The sequence below is a fragment of the Cephus cinctus genome, unplaced genomic scaffold, assembly GCF_000341935.2.
Source record: "Cephus cinctus unplaced genomic scaffold, Ccin1 Ccin1_scaffold0407, whole genome shotgun sequence".
In the NCBI taxonomy this organism is placed as follows: domain Eukaryota; kingdom Metazoa; phylum Arthropoda; class Insecta; order Hymenoptera; family Cephidae; genus Cephus; species Cephus cinctus.
This window is the reverse complement of record NW_014333091.1, coordinates 1116303-1140625: the sequence shown is the minus strand read 5'-3', so window position 1 is coordinate 1140625 and position 24323 is coordinate 1116303. Positions and strand designations below refer to the sequence as shown.

The window sequence follows — 24323 nt, the reverse complement described above, 5'->3', positions numbered from 1 at the left end:
AGTTAAGATACTTAAAAGAAGAGGCATTTCGAACTTATTTACTCTATTCTATGGATGTGTTCCAAAATCGTTCTCAGTTCATTTCAGTTATTGAACGTTGAAATTCAGTCAGTAATTCGAATGAATTCGAACATGGCGGACGAGGAAAGAGCTGTGGAGATAGACAGAAAAAAGGAAAACGAAATATCAACATTATTATTAATGAACAGAATGATGTCCAAAAGCTCTTCTTCATCCGATATCTCTAGCAGTGATCCCAAGTTAAGGCCCATTTCCTTCTATTTCCAATAGGAGCTGAGAAAAACGTGAAAAACGGTTTGAACCATACTTTTGACTTGTCCCTTACCTATGTATTGTAACGTATTTTTTTAACTCGACATCGATAACGAAAAATTCGAAAACTAATTATCTTCGAGAACCAACCAACGTTACTTTCGGCCGTCCACCCTTCGTTCACGCATCCGCAAGCCAGGCGGGCGTCAGCCAATTCTTTTATCACCGGGAACTGACAAGCCGCTATGACCTGGGGGTTGGGGTGGAACAGGCCTAAGTCTGCCAAAACAAGAGCTCCGATCGAACCTATCAGAAGATACGATAACTTAACGGATCCTGTCGATTTTTGGGGGCGCGTGAAATCGAGAAACGCTACTGTAGGTTCTTTAGCGAATCGGTACGTAACTTTTGGAGATCCTCCACGGCCGCTTCTCCAGGGCATCGGGCGACCACATCCTCAACTCGGGTCAGGGGGTTTCTCCCCTGCCCGTTATCGTAACAAAACTATCTTCCGCTCGCTCTACAAACCTTTGCTTCTCTCCAGCAGGGCACCGGTATTTTACCCGGATCCGTGGAGAAGTCTCCCTTGGGTATTCTCCTCTACCGGGCAACTCGGTACGTTGAGACTAACCTTCCACGGCAGATTCGAGCACCTCGATCTCAGCTCAACAACAACGAATCTTCTGAGAGCATTGGCGTAACTATCCGAATCAACCCGAGAGCGTAGCTTCTGAGCAGATTGGCGACTTGAAGGGAACCAGAAAGTGAGAACGTTACCTGAGTCGGTAGCCGGAGTGAGCGTGAATTGAAAAATCACATCACAACATATATACTCTTTTCCACGTCAGAAGTACTGCCCCAAACAAGAATTAGTTCTCAGTTCATTGCTCAAGATGCAGCGCTGCACCTTTTTCACGAACAGAAATTATCGCTAGCGTTATTTTCAATCACGTGACCATTTTACTGCTGAAATTGAGTTTCCGAGCGTCCACTGAAAAGGCACCTTAACGCACTGCGGCTTTCTGCCAGTGCAGTACTGCCAGTCATTGAAAACTGATTCCGGAACACACTCTATATCATAAATAGGCTTTAAGGGGTTAAGGGCCGGACTTCATTATCCTCGTATGCTATAGTTACATTTTATTTTTTCTTACAAAATTAGGAATGAATATGACATAAGAAACACACACGGCTAACTTCATTCAATATCGTTTTTCCGACGATAATTGACATTTAACGGATAAAAAGCTATTGTCAAGAATTCGTATACTTGTCGAGTACGATAAATATATTGCAGCTATGGCTAATATCTTTGCATATTATGCTTCTCGTAATTACACAATGCCCGCTATTGAGCGGCGAATTGCAGAATTATTAGAAAGAAGAATCGGTGCCTTAGAAGGATTGCCAACAGAAACTACGAAGGAACGACTCGTGCGTATGAAACTTATTGACTGATAAAAATCATAACTAACAATGTATTTTGAATTGCCCTATGATACAACGTATTGTTTACCACGCAGGCAAAGTATAAGGAAAATCGGAATGCACGACAGGGTTGGCTGAAAACGACTCATCGCCATGTTTTGGAAATGGTGGCATATATATTAAATACCGATCCGTCCATATTAGAAGAAGGAATTATCGATAAGGACGAATATGTAAATGCATTCACTAGTTTCTTTGCCGAAGGTGGAAGACAAGCAGTAGTTATTTACTATCAGCCAATGCCACCACCATCCTTTGGTAATAAGAAATATTTTAGGCTTTCAATATACCTTGTGTTTATATGTACCGGCTGTGTTTTAGATTCAGGACGTTGGACTGTGCAATATGATAACGAGCAAGAAATGTTGCGGTGCTGCGTAACAGATGGTTCCACTGAGAAATTTTGTGGGAAGTGCGTTATCGTATATCGTCTGCGATCGAATGCCGATTTTGAATTAAAACAGTTACTCGAAGTAAGTTTTAGCGGGTGATAATGAAATTTCAATTTAACTTGACATATTAATCACGATTTAATTGATACAGGAAACGTATTATGCATATGCTGAAGTGGATCCTGCGACCGGAAATGCTCTTGCTGGAATATCAGAACTTATTTCGCGTCTTAATGAACGTGCTATATCTGTTAATAACCAGTGGGGAGAGTTATCAAAAACGGAAGCTGGACTCAAGATAAAGCAGAACTTTATTGGAGACTTCAAAGATTTTTGTGATTTCTTAAACAGTAAGTATATTCGTTAGTCTAATTTATATAATTTTCTATGATATAAAAGGTTGTTATTAATTTTTCTATTTATCTGGAATTCAGTGACTAAGCTCGACTTAGAGGGTGCTGTCAAGTTTTATACTAATTGGGAATTATACAAAAAATATTTGTCAACGCCTGAAAGTGTTATGACTAACGCGAGAAATCTTGATATTATTCTTGAAGTTGAAGCTAACGTCAAATTATGGATGAAGAGTATGGAACGTGTATGTACAGATACGGAAGTCGATTATGATTTCGAACTATAGTGTACTTACGATAGGCCATCGTTGAGAGTCAGCAATTACGCAGAGAAACTGAAACAGTTGGACCAACTGCTGAACTGACATATTGGAGAAGAATTCTCGCACGGTTTTCATCGATCGTAGAGCATATCAAGTCACCATATACACAGAAATTTATTCAACTTTTGATTCAAGCTAAATCGAAGCTTATAAAAGTAAATATGCAATAGCGCCTCATTGTTTTGGTGGAAGGCGTGTAACTTATTAAATTGTATTTATCGTACAGAAATGGAAACGGTTGGATAATCATGTCACAACTGTACAGATATTATCTCAAGATAATGTACGGTATCTATATGCACTTGAAAAATTCACTCAGCCACTATACAGATTGGATCCAACAAAAATAGGAGATTATCTTTCTGGATTAATGTATGCAATAAGAATGATTTATGCGACGTCACGATTTTTTAATACAAGACGTATGGTGACGGCGGTTTTTGTAAAGGTACAATTTTAATAATTATTCCGAATCTGTTCCAGTAGGTATTATATCCTGATTTATCAATGGCTCTAAACCTGAACTATAGCGAATCTAGTTAATATATGTAACATGAATTAAATATTATTATACTAATCAATTTAATAATAATTGACATAATTCTAGATGACAAATCAAATGATTTTAGCGTGCAAAGCCTATTTGACTAAGAACGGAACGATCCAGATATGGGATGACGCTAAATGTGATATGATTTCGAGAATGCAGGTGAAGATGATGATGATTATGATGATAATAATAATTCAATATTAATAACAATTTTTATCTCAATCAGAATTGTATGAAATTGTATCAGCAGTATTACGACTGTTACAATAAAATGCGTAAAAAGGTAAAAGAGTGTCCAGACGAAAAACCCTTTGAGGTCTCTGAAATGTACGTTTTTGGAAAATTCAAAACATTCAATATAAGAATGAATAAGGTAATTGCTATCTATTGACTATCTATTGACGTGATTCAATATATCTACGCAAATAAAACGTCGCATGTACGAATGAATTATTTCAGCTGATAGACGTTTTACAATCTGCAATCATGTACTCTATTCTGCACAGTTCAACTATAGAAGGGATTGATGTCTTTGCACAAAAGTTTTCCGGGTTTTTCCAAAAAATTGCGACGCAGTCTTACGATCCCCTAGATCATAGAAAACCGTATTTTGATTCGGACTATGATGAATTTAAGAAGAGTGTCATGGAAGCAGAAATGGAACTACGAAACTTTTTCTTCAAAACAGTATCGATGGTACCAGACATAGTGGAGGCATTGCGATTAGTAAACAGGTAAACTTTCTGAACAGTACAGTTTCCATAACAGAATAAAGTTGCAGACGCGTTACTCAAGAGAAGTGGTCATAACTAGTGAAGATTTAGGAATTCTTCTTTTATACGCAAACAGTATCCATTTGATATTTATTTAGATTCCAGAAATTACATTTGAAACGTCTGAGAATCGATCGTAAATATTTAGAGCTCGTTATAATGTACCAACAAGAAGTTGAACGAGTACGTGATAGATACAATGAGGATAGATCAGATCCTCCATTACCGCGCAACATCCCACCAGTTGCTGGTCGAATTTTATGGATTCGTCAGCTTTATAGACGCGTCGAAATGCCTATGGATATTTTTAAAACACGTAAACGAGTGGTGATGCATGAAAGAATGCAAAAATGCATTAAAATATACAACGCGCTTATCAGTGTCTTTATACATTATGAAATTATATATCATAAAGCATGGTACGACTCCGCTGAAATCGTAAGTTGCACAATATATTAATTATTAATTTATCCGCATATAAGTCGTACTTACATATAAATATTTGATATAGGTACGCTTAGCTCTCTCATCGCCACTGCTTATCCGTCATCCAAAAACTAACAAGTACTGTTTAAATTTCGATCCTTACATTCCGGAAGTGATACGGGAGGCTGAGCACATGTCCAGATTTGGATTAGAAGTACCGGATTTTATAGAGATAATAACATTTTGCAAGGAAAAAATATTTTCTTCTTACGAAACCGTAAAAAAATTAGTAGAAGAGAACAATGATTTACGGTAAAATTAATTAAAATTTTATACAGACTACGTTAATTTATATGCGTATAATTCTATTATTGTAATTAGGCGGTCCATACCTGTGTTATTTTTGAAACTGATGAATTCCGCATTCGTAAAACTTGAGTTGGCTTTTCAACCTTGTCTGTCAGTGGTTACGTGGGCTTCATTGAAGATTCCTCAAGTATGCGCCGATATAAAGAACTCAATCAGGGACGTGGGAATCTTTGCTAAGGAAGTGAAGGATATGAAGGAAGCCAGAGTGGATGAAGTATTCGAGTCCATAGCGGAGACGAAGCTCATAAAACTTGTGAATTATCCACAAAGTGCGATTCAATTCTCGACGGACAATTTATCCTTTAGAAACCTAATGGCGGTGGAATTGGAAATAAAATCATCAGCCGCTGAAAAGGCTGTCATAACTATCATTAATAAATTTATGGACTTAATAACGGATCCAAATGTCGAGGATATAAAGTATCATTGGATGGATCAAGAAAAAGCAAATAAACAAGTTGGATCACAGACGAAATTAACAAAAGGACCCTTTGAACCAGGTATGAATTTTGGGTTGTTGAAAATTTTATGAATTATACAGTTGATGTTTTATAACTTTTAAAGGTTTTGGAAATATTGATAGAACGAACAAAATTAATATACATCGGGTACATAACGACTGTATGGAAATGTTTGCATATTTCAATTTTAAATTAATCGAAGCTTTAGTCAAGTGTACCAAAATTTCATTAGACGCTTTGAAAAAACGTGTCGGTACTTCGAGGTTTGTAAAGGATGTTTATAGTAGAATGGATAAAATAGCAATTAGCAACATAAAGTATTGTGAATATTTTTCAAATTTTGTTTAACAATAGCAACCGCTTCGATAAGTCTTACATTATGTATGTAACTCGATATTACGAATTTTAATGCGAAATGAGAAAGTTTCCTGGATCTTCGTTTTAATTTTAGTGTATTGCTGCGAGAAAATATTGAAGGAGGGGAAGCTCCAATAATGTCAACTCAATTTGTGCTGCAAATACCCAATATCGTTATAATGCCACCAATAGAGGAGATGCAGCACCATTTTGCAAGAGTAATAACAAACTTAATAGAGACCCATAAAGGGGTGATTATGTGGGGGCAGAGATACTCACCGACGCCCAAAAAAAGAACATCCCTTGGAATTGACATAGATGATGGTATAAAATTGTCTTGTTAACTATTAAGAAACTGTTATAAATATTTCTTACGTAACAGATAATGTACAACCCTTAAAAAATTATCATCAAAGCGTCGTAGAACATAAGGAAATTATTCGCTGTTCTATGAGCTTACAAGGAGCGATGCTTATGGTAAAAGACGACATAACAATGCTTGGAAATGTGAGTCTGATTTATTGAAATTAAGAAATTGATAAATATTCTGGAAATATTTACGTATGAAACTTTCAGTCATATTTACGATACTCTTATCTCTGGGCGGAGGACAGAGTCTCGCAAATTCAAAAATTCGTAGACTCAGATCCCATAACTCAGGAGATAAAAGAGAAATTGATGGAATACGAGGAAATATCTGCTGAAATACAAAGTCTTCCAGATCATCATATAGTCGGTCCCATTCAAATTAATATGGGTAAAGCGCCTTAGTATATTGCGAACTATATGCTTCATTAAAGACGTCATTTTATATAGTTGGACATTACAAATTTTTCATAGACAAATTAAAGTTAGCATTATTGGTTGAATCCGGCGCTTGGAAAACATCCTTGGGCATTATTCTCTCAACGACCTACAAGGAAAAATTGCGACGAATTACTGATTATATTAATGATAAGAATAAAGTCTTGGCTCGCAAGATAAAGGACCTCGAGGATGTTAGAGTGGCTATGAAATGTCTTGGGCAGATAAGGGATGATTTTATATCTTTGGACATGGAGTTAATATTAATCGAGGAGACATACACTTTAATGGGAAAGTTTAATATTGATGTCACGAAGGAAGAACAAGACACAGTTGACAGTTTGCGCTATAATTTCACCAATATGTTACACACGGTAATGATAATAATTAATACTAATAACTTATTTATATAAAAAATCCCTAGCATTGCTATTCCTAAGACAGCAAACAGTTTATATTATTATACAAATATTTGAAATCTTAATAAATTTTCTAGGCGAAACAGGTTCAAGCAATTATATGCGAGATGCAAGAACCCCTGAAGAAAGAATTAATTGATGGCGTCGCAGTTCTTAAGAAGGACGTGGCTGAATTTGATCTAGACTTTGAAATTAATGGACCGATGGTCGAAGGGATACCAGCTAAAGAAGCGAGTGAACGGTAACGTAACAATGGCGATGTTATAGAAGACTTGAGATAATAAGAAAAATTAAATGCATACAGATATACTGCAGTACTTTGTTTCTTAAGAGAGAACTGAAATCATATATTTATTATTTTAGTGTTATCTTGTTCCAATCGCGCTTTGACGAATTATGGGAAAGATATGAAACGTACAGCAGTGGCGAGACCTTATTTGGATTGGAAGTAACTGAATATCCGATATTACAGCAACGTAAAAAGGAATTTAATTTATTGCAAAAACTTTATGGTTTATATTTGCAAGTTATGCGCTCTATTGATGGTTACTTTGAGATTCCTTGGTCAGAAATAGACACGGACTCGATTATAGCTGAACTGGCCGAGTTTCAGAACAAGTATGATTTTTTAAATACTTTTCCAACTTATAACTGTTTAATGAACAATAGTTTAATAATTTGTATCGTTTTAGATGTCGTAAGTTACCGAAAGGTATGAGAGAATGGCCGGCTTATATTGATTTGAAGAAAAAAATTGATGATTTCAATGAAACATGTCCCTTGTTGGAACTGATGGCTAATAAAGCCATGAAGGAACGTCATTGGGAAAGAATGTCAAAGTTATGTAATTATTTCTTCGACATCGAATCAGAGTCTTTTACATTGGCTAATGTTATGGAAGCGCCTTTATTAAAATATAAGGACGAAGTAGAGGTTTGTGTTATTGTACACTTTACACGGCTTTCTATAATATTTATAACTAATACCGTACAATTCCCATAGGATATATGCATAAGTGCCGTAAAGGAGAAAGATATCGAAAGCAAATTAAAGCAAGTTATAGCCGACTGGGCGATTGTTAATTTACAATTTACAAACTTTAAGCAGCGAGGAGAATTGCAACTTAAAGGTGCGGAAACTGGAGAAATAATATCACAGCTGGAGGATAGTTTAATGATTATCAGTTCATTGATGGCTAACCGGTACGTAATGTTCTATTTATTGAATTATTAATAAAGGCAATATCAATTTAGTGAGTTATTTTTAAAACTAAAATGATTTGGTATTTGGGATATATAAATATTGCTTCAATTTAATTATTTGATAATTAATATTACCGATGATATACTTTGTAGCTACAATGCACCATTTAAAAAAGAAATCCAACTATGGCAAAGTAAGCTGAGTAACACTTCAGAAATATTGGCAAAATGGTTGAACGTACAGAATTTGTGGGCCTATCTCGAAGCTGTTTTTATCGGCGGCGATATATCCAAACAGCTTCCAGCTGAAGCGAAACGTTTTAATGTGAGAGATTTTATTACACTTACAGTTTTATCGTTATTTATAATATTGACATTTTCTATCCTGGGTAACGTATCGGTCCTAATTCTATTCAGAGTATCGATAAATCCTGGGTTAAGCTTATGTACCGTGCACATGAAAAACTTAACGCAGTGGAAACATGTACAGGAGACGAAACAATGGGTCAATTCTTACCGCATTTGCTGGAACAATTGGAATCTTGTCAAAAATCATTAAGTGGGTTAGTAAAATTAATATATTAATTAAATTTTAATTACGACTACCGAACGTCGCATGTTAAATAATTGAAGAACCTGTGAAACTACAGTTGTGATTTTTAATACTTGGATTTATGTTCTTCCAGTTATTTGGAAACAAAACGAGTGATATTTCCAAGATTCTGCTTTATATCGGATCCCAGTTTATTGGAAATACTCGGACAAGCGGCTGATTGCCATACTATACAGAATTATCTGGATGGCTTCTTCGATAATATTGGAAAGGTGTAGATCTGTGAATATTTGTATTGCCATTATGTGCTAACTGGGTGAATTCTACTGTAGCTGGATTTCTCGGAGAAGGAATACGAAAAAATTATCGCTATGTATTCGAGGGAGAATGAGAAAATTGTGCTTGAAAAAGAAGTCGTATGCACTGGCGGTGTTGAGAATTGGTTGAATTCACTGTTGAAGATGCATCAGCAATCGGTTGGCGCCGTTATTGCGCAAGGATTACAATTACTGTCTACCCCTGAAATGGAAATATTATCATTGATAGACACATCTGTTCTTCAGGTACACATGTATTTTATTATTATGTCGAGTCAAATTCATTATCTTAATTACCAACAATTGTATAGATTCTATAGCATTATTCGAATATTTTTGAAATTTATGCAGGTTGGTTTGTTGGCTATTCAAGTGTTGTGGACGAGAGACTCGGAAATTGCAATTGTTTCTGCTAAACGAGATAAATCAATAATGAAAAAGACCAATCAATGGTTTTTGGAATTATTAAATGGACTTATTGAAGTAACTGTAAAGGACCTTTCGAAATATGCACGTGCAAAATATGAAGCTTTGATTACAATACACGTCCACCAAAGGTATGCTAATATTATAACGCATATTGACATAGAAAGTAAAACTCTGATAATAATTCCATAAATATTATATGTATATACAATTTTTTTTAAGAGATATTTTTGATGAATTATGTCGTTTGAAAATAAGAAGTATTCAAGATTTCGAATGGCTTAAGCAGGCAAGATTTTATTTTGACGAGGATACCGAAGATGTACCTATTAGAATCACTGATGTAGATTTTATTTATCAAAACGAGTTTTTGGGATGCACTGATCGTCTCGCTATTACGCCACTTACTGATAGATGTTACATAACTCTTGCTCAGGCAGTTGGTACGCTATAATTGAGAGCAAAATTGTAAAAATAATACGTAGCTAATGGTATAAGGAACATTCGAATTAATAAAATATATTCCAAATAGTAGAAAATAGGAAATAATAATTCTGTATTTAGGTATGAATTTTGGAGGTGCTCCAGCTGGACCAGCTGGAACTGGTAAAACAGAAACGACCAAAGATATGGGTAAAGCTCTTGGGAAATATGTAGTTATATTCAATTGCTCCGACCAAATGGATTTCCGTGGATTGGGCAGAATTTTTAAGGTTTTATTATTTTAAAAGCTGAAGTCCGAATTATTTATAACTGCGTATGATAATTTATACATGTTAAGCTTGGTACTGGATATAATATAGATTTAATACGTTTTATAGGGATTGGCCCAGGCTGGAGCTTGGGGCTGTTTTGATGAGTTTAATCGGATCGATTTGCCTGTTTTATCTGTCGCTGCGCAGCAAATAGCGATTGTATTAACAGCGAGAAAAGAGAAAAAGACATCATTCGTATTTAGGTAATATTATTCTTGAATGATAATATTATTCTTTTTAATATTTGGTGTATTCGATTTCTTCATCATATTTTTACAATCCGCAGTTATTTTAATACCGTCATTATTAAAGGGCTATTCACATTGCAGCGACGGCGAAACCTATTCCATTGATTATGAATTTGGATTATTCATTACGATGAATCCAGGTTATGCAGGACGCCAGGAACTACCAGAAAATTTGAAAATAATGTTTAGAAGTGTAGCAATGATGGTACCGGACAGACAGGTGAAAAATTTACCTCATAACTAACAATTTATTAATCGAATAGATACACTATAAATATATAAAGTTCAACATAATGTTATATTTTTAGATAATAATGCGAGTAAAATTAGCTGCGTGCGGCTTTAAAGAAAATGTTATGTTATCTCGCAAATTTTTTACATTGTATAAACTTTGCGAGGAACAGCTCAGTAAACAAGTCCACTACGACTTCGGTTTGCGAAATATATTGTCATGTTTGCGAACTCTCGGTGCACAGAAACGTGCGCATCCCGGTGATTCAGAAGAGACGACCCTAATGAGAGTTTTACGGTAATTTACAATATAGTAATAAAATAATTCATTCTGCAAATAATAATAAAATAATTAGTTCTGCATGGAAACACAATTCTTGTACGATAATGAAACCATGAGAATTAATCTTTACGTCATTTCAGAGATATGAATTTATCGAAATTAGTAGATGAAGACGAACCCCTCTTCATGTCGTTAATTGAGGATATGTTCCCAGGAATTAAATTAACAACTCAGACATACAAGGAATTGCAGAAAGGAATAGCAAATGCTACTACTGCCCTTGGCATAATGAATCATCCGGAATGGAATTTAAAAGCCGTCCAAGTACTAGACGATAAGGCCATAAAAATTGTTAATAAATAAAATTTATAAATTTTATATTTATTTCCAGTTATACGAAACGTCTCTAGTTCGACATGGCTTGATGGTACTTGGTCCAACAGGATCTGGAAAAACAAGGTGTATGTGGGCGTTGATGAGAGCCATGACGGAGATGGGAATACCACATAAGGAAGTTAGAATGAATCCCAAAGTATGTACCTATAGAAATAAATAAATATTAAGACTGATTAAAACTAGTGATAATTGGTATATATAAGGATTTTATTAAAACAGGCTATAACAGCATCTCAAATGTTTGGAAGACTCGACGTAGCGACGAATGATTGGACTGATGGAATATTTAGTACATTATGGAGACGTTCAACTCAACTAAAGAAAACTGATAATCTATGGATCGTATTGGATGGTCCAGTGGATGCTGTATGGATTGAAAATTTGAATTCAGTTCTCGATGATAATAAGACACTGACACTGGCGAATGGGGATCGTATTATCATGGCATCAAACAGTAAACTGGTGTTCGAACCAGATAATGTTGATAACGCATCGCCCGCGACTATTTCGCGAATGGGAATGGTCTTTGTTAGCGCTTCCGTATTGAAATGGAAACCAATACTCGAGGTGTGATATCCGTTTTATCCCTTAATTGGATTCCGATGTTGCTTTTCGTGTTGAGCGCTTGGAAATATTTTTTTATCAACAGGGCTGGTTCAAGCGACGTTCGGGCCACGATGTTGAGGTTCTTCGTGAACTTTTTGATCGCTTGTACGGAGATGCACATACGTTTGTTCAAACGAAGCTTCAAGCAAAAATGTCGCTTTTGGAAGCACTATACATACGGCAGTGTACTGATTTATTAGAGGGGTTACTTGCCTTTGATTCTGACCCGTCCAGTAAGATTTTATTTTTAAAAAGTTGTCAATATTTATTGTTAATCGTTCAACTCATTCTTAAAAACTTTAGAATCTTTGAGCGATTCGCATATTGAAAGGCTTTTTTTATTCGCCGTTATGTGGAGTTTGGGGGCTGTTCTTGAACTGGAGGATCGCAACGCATTGCAAGAATTTGTTTTGTCTCATGAGTCAAAATGCGATTGGCCAAAGTGTGCAGTGCGTATAAAATTACATAGGAAGAATATGAATGTTAAGAATTAGTACAATTAACGTTAATTTAATGTGTTTTAGGATGATGAAATAATTTTCGAATTTCTTGTTTCCGAAAAAGGAAGTTGGATACATTGGAATGAAAAAGTCCCTGTTTTTGAGTATCCATCAGATAGTGTTTTGGATTATTATAAAATTTTAGTACCAAACGTGGACAACACCAGAACCTTGTTTTTAATAGATACTATTGCGAAACAAGAAAAAGCTGTTCTTTTAATTGGTTTGTAATAATTTTTCAATGAATATTACTTTTTCATTAATCGCTTCTCGAAAAATCAAATATTCTTCATATTTTCCATTGAGAAAACTTTCCTAAATAAAATGCATTAAATATTTTTTTGACTGGATTTCGTATTTTATATCCCAGGTGAACAGGGGACAGCAAAGACAGTTATGCTGAAAAGTTATATGTCCCAGCATGACCCTGAATTTCATTTAAATAAATCCTTTAATTTTTCATCGGCATCCACCCCGAATATGGTTCAGGTAAGAAAGTATCTTATTTATCAAAGGTAGAATTAAATATCCTCAATTCCTTTCTCGCATGTCACTAAATAAATGTCTTACAAATAATATGCGCATAAATATTAAATTCTTTCCAACTTTTTGTAGCGCATATTTGAAAGTTACGTGGAGAAACGCGTAGGAACAACTTACGGTCCTCCTGGTGGTAGGAAAATGACTGTCTTCATAGACGACATAAATATGCCAGTGATAAATGAATGGGGTGATCAAGTCACAAATGAAATCGTTCGACAATTAATGGAATACAAAGGGTTCTACTCGTTAGATAAACCCGGTGACTTTTCATTTATTCAAGACATCATGTTACTCGCTGCCATGATACATCCTGGCGGTGGACGCAATGACATTCCACCGCGATTAAAAAGGCAGTTTAATATATTTAACTGCACTTTGCCATCGAATAGGTCGATGGATACGATTTTCAGTAAGTATCCTATAAAAAAAGTCATAGCCTCCTCAGTTCTGAAATATATTTTTCCCTATAAATGCTTTTATGGAAATACATTATTCATATTAATTTCAGGCGCCATAGGAATGGGTTACTTTTGCGATAGCAGATTCTCGGAGGTCATCGTGAATTTCTTACCCAAGTTAATTCCATTAACGCGAGTTTTGTGGCAGCAGACTAAGATCAAAATGCTACCCACTCCGGCGAAGTTTCATTACGTCTTCAATTTGCGGGATTTGTCGCGAATATGGGAAGGAATATTGAGAGTCGAAAGAGACGAGTGTCAAAGTATCACGACATTATTAAAGCTCTGGGATCATGAATGTACAAGAGTCATATCTGATCGGTATGTAAAAGGATAATGCAACGTTATTTTAAAAAATTGTCCATTCTTCAAATCAATCCATGGATTTGATCTTAAATAAATTTTACAGATTCACAAATTTTGCTGATAAGGAATGGTTTCAAAATACAATGAGGTTCACAGCTGAAAAATTACTTGGATCAGATTATCAATATTATGAACCAGTGGAAACTTACTTTGTTAACTTTTTACGAGAACCTCCGGAGCCAACGGGCGACGAACCAGACGATTATGTTATCGAAGCTCCAAAAATATACGAGGAGATACCTAAGTACTGGAACATAAATTGTCGATAACTTATAAATAATTTTTAAAACTTTTGAATTCATATGACTTTACATAATTGCAACTAGTACAATATAGCTACAGTATTGTACTTGAATATAGTGTGTTACAATAATTGCTTAATCCATTTATTGTTTTGTAGTTACCAAGTTGTCATAGCAAAAGTTCATCAGAACATGGAACAATTCAACGAATACATACGTGGCATGCACCTTGATTTGGTCTTCTTTCACGATGCTCTGGTGCACTTGATAAGAATATCAAGAATTCTTGGTGTACCTAGAGGAAACGCCATGTTGGTTGGCGTTGGAGGATCCGGAAAACAAAGCTTGACAAGACTTTCATCCTTTATTGCGGGTTTCAACTTCTTCCAAATTGTCTTGACACGGTAGTGTACATACAATGTTAAATATAAAAAGAATATCTAGATGAAAATTATATAAAAAGTATTTAGCATATAATATTAACCAATCATAACTCTTGTGTCAGTGTCTAAAGAGATATTATTTATTGCATTGAGTAATTATGCTAACATAATCTTAACGTTAATACCACAAAAATCGTGTTCTCCTAGATCTTCTAGAAAGATGAATTTACTTTAACCATTGCATTCTAGGAGTTACAATGTCGGAAGCTTGATGGACGACTTGCGTAAACTGTATCGGGACTCTGGAGCTGGTACCAAGGGAGTCACCTTTATATTCACTGATAATGAAATAAAGGATGAGGCTTTCTTAGAATACATTAATAACGTCTTAAGTGTCGGCGAGGTCGCAAATCTTTTTGCGAAAGACGAATTGGATGAAATATTGACGAACATTGTGCCTCTTATGAAAAAGGACGATCCAAGACGGCCACCGACGCCTGATAATTTATACGATTATTTCATATCAAGAGCTCGAAATAATTTACATCTGGTACTCTGCTTTTCGCCGGTTAGTACGCGTGAGCTTGTTTGCATGCAAAAGACCATACATTGCTATTTGTATATTTTATGAGTTACAATCCACCAAAGTTGCAACGCTGGAATAACGTGCACAGCCTCATTCGGCATGAGAAGAAATAAGATTTTCAGATAGTTTCTTTTTTTTTTCATGTAATATTTATATACACGTTGCAGGTTGGCGAAAAGTTTAGATCAAGATCGTTAAAATTTCCTGGCCTCATATCTGGCTGTACTATGAACTGGTTCACTAGGTGGCCGAAAGATGCACTCTGTGCTGTCAGTGAACACTTTTTGGGCCATTACAAAGTAATATGTTCTCCGGAAATTAAGCAGCAATTGATCCAAGTAATGGGTGATGTGCAGGATGACGTGGGCGATACTTGCGTTGACTATTATAACAGGTTAAAATTATTTACTCCATAATTTGAAATATATTAATTGAAGACGCCGTGAAATGTTGTGACATATGTAATATGTTAAATTTTACAAGTGTGATTTGATTAATTATTTGACAGATTCCGACGACAAACATTTGTCACTCCAAAATCGTTTCTATCATTCATCGATGGTTATAAAGTAATATATAAACAACGTCTGGATAATATAAATACAATGGCTTTTCGAATGAGCAATGGTTTAAGTAAGCTAGTCGACGCAGCAGCACAAGTCGATGAGTTGAGGAAAGTATTGGAGAAGAATCAAGAGGAAATCGCTGTGAAGAATATACAAGTTGAAGCAGTAAGTATATGTTATCGGGTTTGCTCATTTTATTGTTAAAGAATAACAGTATTTATTATCGATACAAATATATATTTCACGTATGATCATTTTAATCGATTAGATACTCATTACGGTGAATGAGAAAAAGAGGGACGCGGAAACAGTTAAAGCTCACGTTCAGACATCGAAGGACGAGGCGGAAGCACTTTTGAAAATAATTTCAAAAGAAAAGGCCGTCGCCGAGGAAAAATTAAAAGACGCAGAACCGGCTTTGCTCGAGGCTGAAGCGGCGCTTCAGGTGGATGATTCTAATTAGCAGTGCCCTAATTGTCAGTTACATTGTTAATGTGCTATTATTAGACCATCTCCTCATTTTTGCTCATAGACCATAAAAGCTGCTGACATCTCCACAGTACGTAAATTAGGAAAACCACCGTATTTAATTACCCTCATTATGGACTGCGTATTAATTTTGTTTGGGAGAAAATTGGAACCCGTGAAACCCGATCCAGACAAACTATTCTTATGCGCTTCTTGGTCCGAAGCATTGAAGGTAAAATTTAATATCCTCATTTAGTCTTATTACGTCATTATATCAATTGGATAAATAAAATTGAGGTTTAACTTTATTGACGTTTTTAACTTTATTTTAATTCGTTTCTATGGACAGATGATGGCTGACACAAGATTTTTATACAATTTACAACATTTTCCGAAAGACAATATCAATGGTGAGACTGTTGATTTAATGAGGCCGTATTTGAATTTCCATATGTACACTTATGAAGCTGCGATGCAAGCGTGTGGAAATGTTGCGGGCCTTATACAGTGGACTATATCTATGGTCACGTTTTATGGCATAAATAAGGATGTACTTCCTTTGAAGGTAAATACAAGAGATAATAAATTAAAATAGAGAAGGCCTTAACGTATGTTGTTAAATAATTAAGGTATATATCATCGTTGTCATGTGAAATATTTTTAGGCAAACTTAGCAGTGCAGCAGGCTAAACACGATAAAGCTAATCGTAATCTGGCAGATGCGGAAAAGCTTCTCAGAGCCAAAGACGAGGATTTGAAGCAAGTGCAGAAAGAATTTGACGGAGTGATGAGCGAGCGTCAGGTATAACTTTAGAAATTTTTAAAAATTCAAATGGAATCGAAGATTCTAATAACGTAGAAATCGAATTTTATTGACAAAAGGTAACAGACTGTTTTTTCATCCTTCAGAAAGTAGTCGATCTGGCCGAGGCTTGTCAAGCAAAAATGGATGCTGCCACAGCTATGATCGACGGATTATCGGGGGAACGAATCCGATGGACTGATCAATTGGCAACGTTTAAGTCAGAGGTCGACAGACTCATTGGAGATGTATTGATTTTAACAGGATTTCTATCGTATTGCGGACCTTTCAATCAGGAATTTCGAATTCTACTACAAAGGAAGTGGTTCGAGTTTCTACAGAGTCGAAAGATCCCTGTTTCTGTCACCATAAACATTATAGACTCACTGACAGATACAGCGACGGTTAGTGCATTAACATTTTTTTTTACTTGGTATAGTCATTTCGATTATGGTATTGTAATAAAAGAAAGTACAATTTGTGACGAGACTGCACAGATAAATTTAATAACCGGAATAACAGTAAAATACGTTTATTACCTTTGTTATCGTTAGACTGGCGAATGGAATTTACAAGGACTTCCAAACGATGAACTTTCTATACAAAACGGAATAATTGTAACAAAGGCTACGAGGTATCCTTTACTAATTGATCCTCAGCTACAGGGCAAGACGTGGATTAAAAATAAGGAGAAAGATTTTGATATGCAGGTATGAGAGTTTATTACGACAATTAATTAGTTAGTTGAACATAATTATGATTACTTTATATCTACTGTACTTTTTAATAATTCTATATATTTTTTCTCGATGCTTCTGACATCTCGGCTGTAGATGACACTGCTGTCACATAAATATTTTCGAAATCACTTGGAAGATTGCGTCTCGATTGGTCGACCATTACTGATAGAAGATGTAGCCGAAGAATTAGACCCAGTGTTGGATAATTTATTGGAAAAAAATTTTATAAAAATAGGAACATCCTTGAAGGTACATTGTATTAAAAAGTTATCGAAATTTTTCAATAACGTTAATTCACGCAGGAATACAATTTTGAATTTTTCTTCTTATTTTCGATATTTTTAGGTAAAACTTGGCGATAAGGAAGTCGATATACATAAAGACTTCCGACTATATATCACGACAAAACTTCCTAATCCATCTTATACTCCAGAAATATTCGCTCGCACATCGATAATTGACTTCACTGTTACAATGAAAGGTACGATCAACTTGACGTTAAAAAAGTTTTTTTTTTTAACATATGTCTACCCGCAATATAGGATTAGAGGATCAGCTGTTAGGTAGAGTGATATTAACTGAAAAACGAGAATTGGAAACTGAAAGAACACAATTAATCACGGATGTTACTGCGAATAAACGTAAAATCAAGGAATTAGAAGCAAACTTACTTCACAAGTTAACGACGGTTCAAGTGAGTTTAATTTCTTCCAGGATTCATTAAATAAGTCAATTGCAAGATAAAATTTCAAAAATAAAGTAAAATCATCTTGTCTCTTCAATTTGTACATTAAATAAGCATTTGAAACGTGTAAATATTACAATTAATTCCATAATGTTTAATTAATTCTTAAAAGGGGCCGCTCATCGAAGACGTCGAGTTAATGTCGGTCCTGAACAACACGAAGCAAACGGCTGCCGAAGTTAATGAGAAACTTACCATCGCGAGAGATACAGAAATCAAAATTAATGCAGCTCGAGAGGAGTTCCGACCAGTTGCAACACGAGGGAGCGTCCTGTACTTTCTAGTTTGTGACATGGCGCAAGTTAATTGCATGTATCAAACAGCTCTCGCCCAGTTCTTAGAAAGATTTGATCTTTCAATGGCGAGGTAGATAATTTCATATTATTATATACATAAATATAAACATTTTATATTACTCTGAAACTATTATAAACGCATATCACTGTTATGTTAGATCTGAAAAAAGTCCTGTCAACCAACGAAGAATTAATTTCATCATCGAATACCTGACTTACGAAGTGTTCAAGTACAAAGCACGTGGTCTCTATGAGAATCATAAATACATGTTTATACTACTCATGACCCTGAAAATTGATTTGCAAAAGGGCGCCATCACTCACGAAGAATTTCAATATTTCATAAAGGGTGGCGCAGCATTGGATCTGAATGCAGTTGCGCCAAAGCCTTGCAAATGGATTACCGACATGACTTGGTTGAATTTAGTTGCGCTGTCAGCTTTGAGACAGTTTCAGTATATTGTGTCACAGGTACCAGCTGCTGAAAAAGTTTGGAAATTTTGGTTCGACAAGGATGCACCTGAAGAAGAAATCATACCAGATGGTTATAACGTACTCGATACTTTCCGCCGTTTATTAATGATAAGGTAAAGAATATAATGATGTGATTTAATTAATAATTAAAAATATTAATAAAATAATTTCTTACATCATAGGGCATGGTGCTTGGACAGAGCTTTATCCCAGTCGCGAAAATACATAGCTAATTCATTAGGATCAAAGTATGCTGAACCTGTAATTACACTTCTGGACGTGATGCTCGCTGAATCCAGACCAAATACGCCAATGATTTGTTTCTTGAGCATGGGTTCAGATCCCACTCCAAGTATTGAGCAGCTAGCAAAAAAGATGGAAGTAATGTGCAGAAGTATTTCAATGGGTCAAGGTCAAGAAGTTCATGCAAGAAAATTATTGAACTATGCAAAAACCGAGGTTTGCTATTCTTTTCCAATAAAATCATAGTCATTACATCATTTATCGTACCTCCGTTAATGTTGTAGGGATTCTGGGCACTCTGTCAAAATTGTCACTTGGGTCTTGAATATATGGCTGAGCTAGTGAACTTTATATTAGATATGGAAGCGCCACATCCAAATTTTCGAATATGGATCACGACTGAACCCCATAAAGATTTTCCTATATCTTTGCTACAAATGTCTATAAAATTCACATATGAACCACCACAAGGTAAATCTCTTAAAGATTTCAATATTGAAGTCAATATATAAAGATGATATATTAAATCTTCTAATTGCCTAATTATACGTAATACAGACACTGATTAACATTCTAATTACACTGTTCAGGTATTCGCGCAGGATTATTGGCGACGTACAGTGGTATGAATCAAGAAATGTTAGATCAGTGTGACGCCATTCAGTATATTCCACTAATTTACGCCGTGTCCTTTTTGCATACTGTTGTTCAGGAACGGCGTAAATTTGGTCCACTCGGTTGGAATATCCCGTACGAATTTAATTCAGCCGACTGGCTAGCTTCTTGTATGTTCATGAATAATCATTTAAATGATTACGACCCGAAGCGTGGAATAAGTTGGCAAACTGTGAGGTGATGTAGTTTTCAATTAAAATTAAATCCTACAATACCATACGCCACGATATAGATAAATGTGTTTTCAATATATTGTGAACATTTGTAGATATATGATTGGTGAAGTTCAATACGGTGGCCGTGTCACTGATGATTATGATAAAAGACTTTTGAACACGTTTGCAAAAGTCTGGTTCTCCGAAGCACTTTTCCTTGAAGGATATACGTTTTTCAAAGGATATTCAATTTTGAGCTTTAAACAAGTTTCTGATTATTTAAAAGCCATTGATGCAATGGCTACTGTCGATCCGCCGCAGGTTTATGGGCTTCATCCCAATGCAGATATTACGTAAGACATCATTAATATAATATTTATAAATATATCTCCAACGTAGTGGTATACTTAATGATTATATTATGTTCACAATTGATTATAAATGATATGTGGAAAAACCGAATGTTATTTTATGCATAGATTATTTATTATAATAATATATGGTACATTTAATAATTTTCGATAACTGTGTTATACCAAGAATTATAATTAGAGATTAATCAAACACTGTATGCCTTTCAGATATCAAAGTAATGCTACACAGGATGTATTGGACACAATAATATCTGTACAGCCGAAGGAAGCAGGAGGTGGTGGAGGTGAATCAAGAGAAGTATCAGTGACAAGACAAACTAAAGAAATGTTAGAAAAATTACCACCAGCTTATGATCCGTTTGAAGTGAAAGAAAGGTACGTAAACTTAAAACATGTGCAGAAAAAGAATTCATCCAGCTGCTTAATTAAGGAGGTTCCGTGATGATAATCATAATAGTAACAGGGAAGCACGGGTTAAATAGGGAGTAAAAATCATATTCAAATGTTTCACAGGCGAACATTTCCTTGTCTAGTATACAGAACAAATGCAGAATTTTATCTTGGATTATGTGTTATCACGGAAACTCCTTATGATTGCTCATATGCATTGATTATCGTGGTAATGATTCGCTGTGTAAAATCGGATTGTCTAGTATTACTTTCATAATTATAGATTAAAAATAATGGGAACTACCGCGTCGATGAATATTTTCCTGAAACAAGAGATAGATCGAATGCAAAAAGTGATTAAATTGGTTCGAGTGACATTAAAAGATCTTCTGCTGGCAATAGAAGGTGTTATTATAATGAATGAGCAACTTAGAGATGCTCTGGATAATATCTATGACGCAAGGATCCCACAATTATGGAAAGCACGATCGTGGGAATCCTCAACCCTTGGGTTTTGGTTTACTGAATTACTCGAGAGAAATCAACAATTCTCAACATGGATATTCTCAGGCAGACCACCGCAATTTTGGATGACAGGATTCTTTAATCCACAAGGTAGATAACTCACGTTAAATTAATATCCCCAGATTATGTAACGGTTCGTTAAAATATTTAAAACAATTTAAATAAATTACACTTGTACAACTTTAATTGATAGGATTTTTAACTGCAATGAGGCAGGAAGTAACTCGTGCTCACAAGGGTTGGGCTTTGGATAATGTTACATTGCATAACGAAGTCACTCGATATACCCGGGAAGAAGTTCGAACCGCACCAAACGTATGAATATAAATTTGAGTCTAATGTTCTACATTGATTTTTCATATTGCGTAATTATATTTTTAGGAGGGCGTCTTCGTTTACGGACTTTTCTTAGAAGGCGCTGGATGGGACAAAAGAAATAACAAGCTCTGCGAATCGGCAAATAAGGTGTTATATATAATTATGCCGGTTATACACATTTTTGCCCTATATAACAACCCGGATAAAAATCCAAAATTGTATCAGGTAATTTTTAAGTGCGAGGAAAATTATTATTATTATTACGTTATTAATGAGTCTTCGCGTAGATTTGATTTAATAGTAATTTAAAATTGCATTGAATAACATTTTTAATTTATTGATTGCTTTCAGTGCCCTGTATATAAGAAACCTAAAAGGACTTACGTACTTCTCATCACACCCCTGTGGCTTAATACGACAAAGTCACCAGACTTTTGGGTCATGCGCGGAGTCGCTCTACTCTGTGATATTAAATAATATATGAGATCTACAACTTTGATTAACTGCTCACAATAAATAATTTTTTAAACGCCTTAGTAATTTTGAGCCTTACGAACCATTATTTATACTTGAACAATATATTATACTTATATTTTTTGTTACGTATCTTGTGTTTAATTTCTTAAGTTTCTTTCTTTCTTATTACTACATACAATTTTATTATATACTTAAGTGAGAGTATTAAGATAATTTTCGAAACGTGCTACTACTTTTTATCGCATCTATTTGAATATCCATATTTCAACATTTATGAGAACCCTCAAACTTCTAAGGGTGACTAGTTTCTGGTTTACATACATTCTCATAATAGAACTATTTTAATATACCCAGAAGTTTTCTAGAGCATTATTCAAATGTATTAGGGGATGGCAATGTGTGTTACATTTTCATCCCTTTATAAATGTAGATATTGCTTCTAATTGACCTTACAGAAGAAAATTAATATACAGAAATACAGTAACATTGTTTCAGCATTTAAATATTTGCCAAAAAAATAATACTGTAATACACATCGTTAAAAATAGGAAACTTAAATTTTGTAACACTTGCTTGAAAAGTTTGATTTTCGAAGCGTGTGGGGAATGCGTAAAGTGCCCTATTAGGTAACAGTGAGGAAAAAAAGTTCGCGCATGCGCGCATTTGAAATACTGTACTTTCCGCACTAGAGCTTTTTCGACGCATGCGCACTTCGACATAACTCAATTTTGCGCACTGTCAGTGGCGCCATCGGGGGTTTTTATTACATTCGTCTGCTTCTCAAATCGAACTTTACTTCAGAGGAATTACAAAAAATATGGTGTATGGCACGTGAGGAAGACGATATCTGACTCATGTCAGATTACACTACTCGCCTTCCACTCGTGCCGCAAACTTCATATTGGTCGAATTTCGCCTCGTTTCCGCACTTGCAATACAACATACTATTCGAAAATAGCAAGGATCCCAATAAGTTCGGGAAGGTTACGACTTTCAGTTTAATTGGAAAGGCTAAATCTGACATGAGAACCTTTGAGTTTCCAACCAGAAAACAGACTCACGTCGAATGAAAATCGTTACTCACGTGGTTAACGGTGTGGCTGTTGCTTTATGTATTAGATCAGAATGAATTTCGATAAATTCAAGATAAATAACATCGCCTAATACATTCCTAGAAAGAAAACAAAATTTAAGGCGTATAAGTCACAAAATGCACAACAAGCACTGCACGTAGTATTATACTTGTATGTACAGTATACCTATACGGCGTCCGCATCGAAGCGTAAAAAATGGCGATACCGATGAATTCCTCGTGGACGTAAAGACGAGATCGAGGAATCTCCTCGTTCTTTTGTAAATGCTTTAAATCCTTGGACGCTTCACGTCGCCGAGGGAGAATCTAATATCTCCCAGGCGCCATGCAAAATATCACTTCAACCGAGTCAACTCTTCTCGTTATTCAGAGAAATTGCCGACTTTCTTGGGACGCAATCTTTTTTTTCCCCCTCTTTCCCTCTTTTTCCTTATTTTACTTATCCTTCTTCTTCCGTCCCGAGACGACTTCTCGAATCGCCTCGTAGAGATACTCACTTATTTCAAGGATTGATAAGTCGCCATTTTCGATGCTACGATTTCCAAGATAAAGATTTCAAGGCTTGTATTTATCTTTAGTTTGCTTCATGAAGTTTTCAAAGAATCCGTCCTATTAGCCGTAAAGCGAATGATATTTCTTCGAAAATATTTTCTCCATTTTTCCGTATAACTTTACCGAATGATTTCCAATTTTCAACCATTCGGAATATTAAAACAATAGTACATAGAATTTCTCAATTTTTTACTAAGTACTGCAAAATATTAATTGCATCATTATTATACCGGTTTTGTTTATTCTGATAATTTCCTAGATAGTTAGGTAAGTATTAGGTCTATTTTTCAGCTGAATAGCTTCTTTAACTGAGGTATGGGAAATGCTTACCTGTGAACCTGCCTTAA

The 24323-nt window shown here is 35.3% G+C and overlaps 1 protein-coding gene across 1 annotated transcript; it reads left to right on the top strand.

Moving 5' to 3' along the window:
• The first annotated feature begins 1587 nt into the window (after positions 1 to 1587).
• On the top strand, positions 1588 to 22731 carry LOC107267506 (dynein heavy chain 8, axonemal). The gene is made up of 66 exons (XM_025084828.1): positions 1588 to 1707; positions 1797 to 2019; positions 2083 to 2234; positions 2305 to 2503; positions 2588 to 2751; positions 2808 to 2984; positions 3056 to 3277; positions 3437 to 3538; positions 3606 to 3752; positions 3839 to 4113; positions 4251 to 4590; positions 4664 to 4890; positions 4960 to 5447; positions 5512 to 5671; positions 5860 to 6089; positions 6148 to 6272; positions 6342 to 6526; positions 6598 to 6943; positions 7066 to 7229; positions 7352 to 7606; positions 7681 to 7921; positions 7991 to 8190; positions 8344 to 8515; positions 8608 to 8753; positions 8877 to 9015; positions 9076 to 9306; positions 9412 to 9617; positions 9709 to 9929; positions 10051 to 10199; positions 10308 to 10444; positions 10571 to 10709; positions 10798 to 11018; positions 11144 to 11327; positions 11395 to 11535; positions 11619 to 11966; positions 12049 to 12238; positions 12309 to 12454; positions 12530 to 12728; positions 12876 to 12994; positions 13121 to 13457; positions 13557 to 13827; positions 13916 to 14116; positions 14273 to 14518; positions 14747 to 15065; positions 15251 to 15477; positions 15592 to 15814; positions 15918 to 16094; positions 16182 to 16349; positions 16467 to 16682; positions 16782 to 16919; positions 17027 to 17323; positions 17474 to 17629; positions 17753 to 17908; positions 18005 to 18140; positions 18202 to 18353; positions 18517 to 18770; positions 18859 to 19287; positions 19357 to 19633; positions 19702 to 19888; positions 20008 to 20269; positions 20361 to 20600; positions 20829 to 20996; positions 21295 to 21626; positions 21730 to 21851; positions 21918 to 22079; positions 22206 to 22731. Exons 1-66 carry the CDS (start codon positions 1615 to 1617, stop codon positions 22329 to 22331), a joined length of 13782 nt encoding a protein of 4593 aa, XP_024940596.1. The 5' UTR covers positions 1588 to 1614; the 3' UTR covers positions 22332 to 22731.
• Positions 22732 to 24323: the final 1592 nt, after the last annotated feature.

Bases quoted from the DNA above. Each gene is read 5' to 3' on its own strand.
- LOC107267506 (XM_025084828.1), top strand. From the start codon at position 1,615: ATGCCCGCTATTGAGCGGCGAATTGCAGAATTATTAGAAAGAAGAATC. The intron at 7,230-7,351 runs GTAACGTAACAA...TTATTATTTTAG, and splicing joins GCTAAAGAAGCGAGTGAACG to TGTTATCTTGTTCCAATCGC. The intron at 16,095-16,181 runs GTGGATGATTCT...TTTTGCTCATAG, and splicing joins AGGCTGAAGCGGCGCTTCAG to ACCATAAAAGCTGCTGACAT.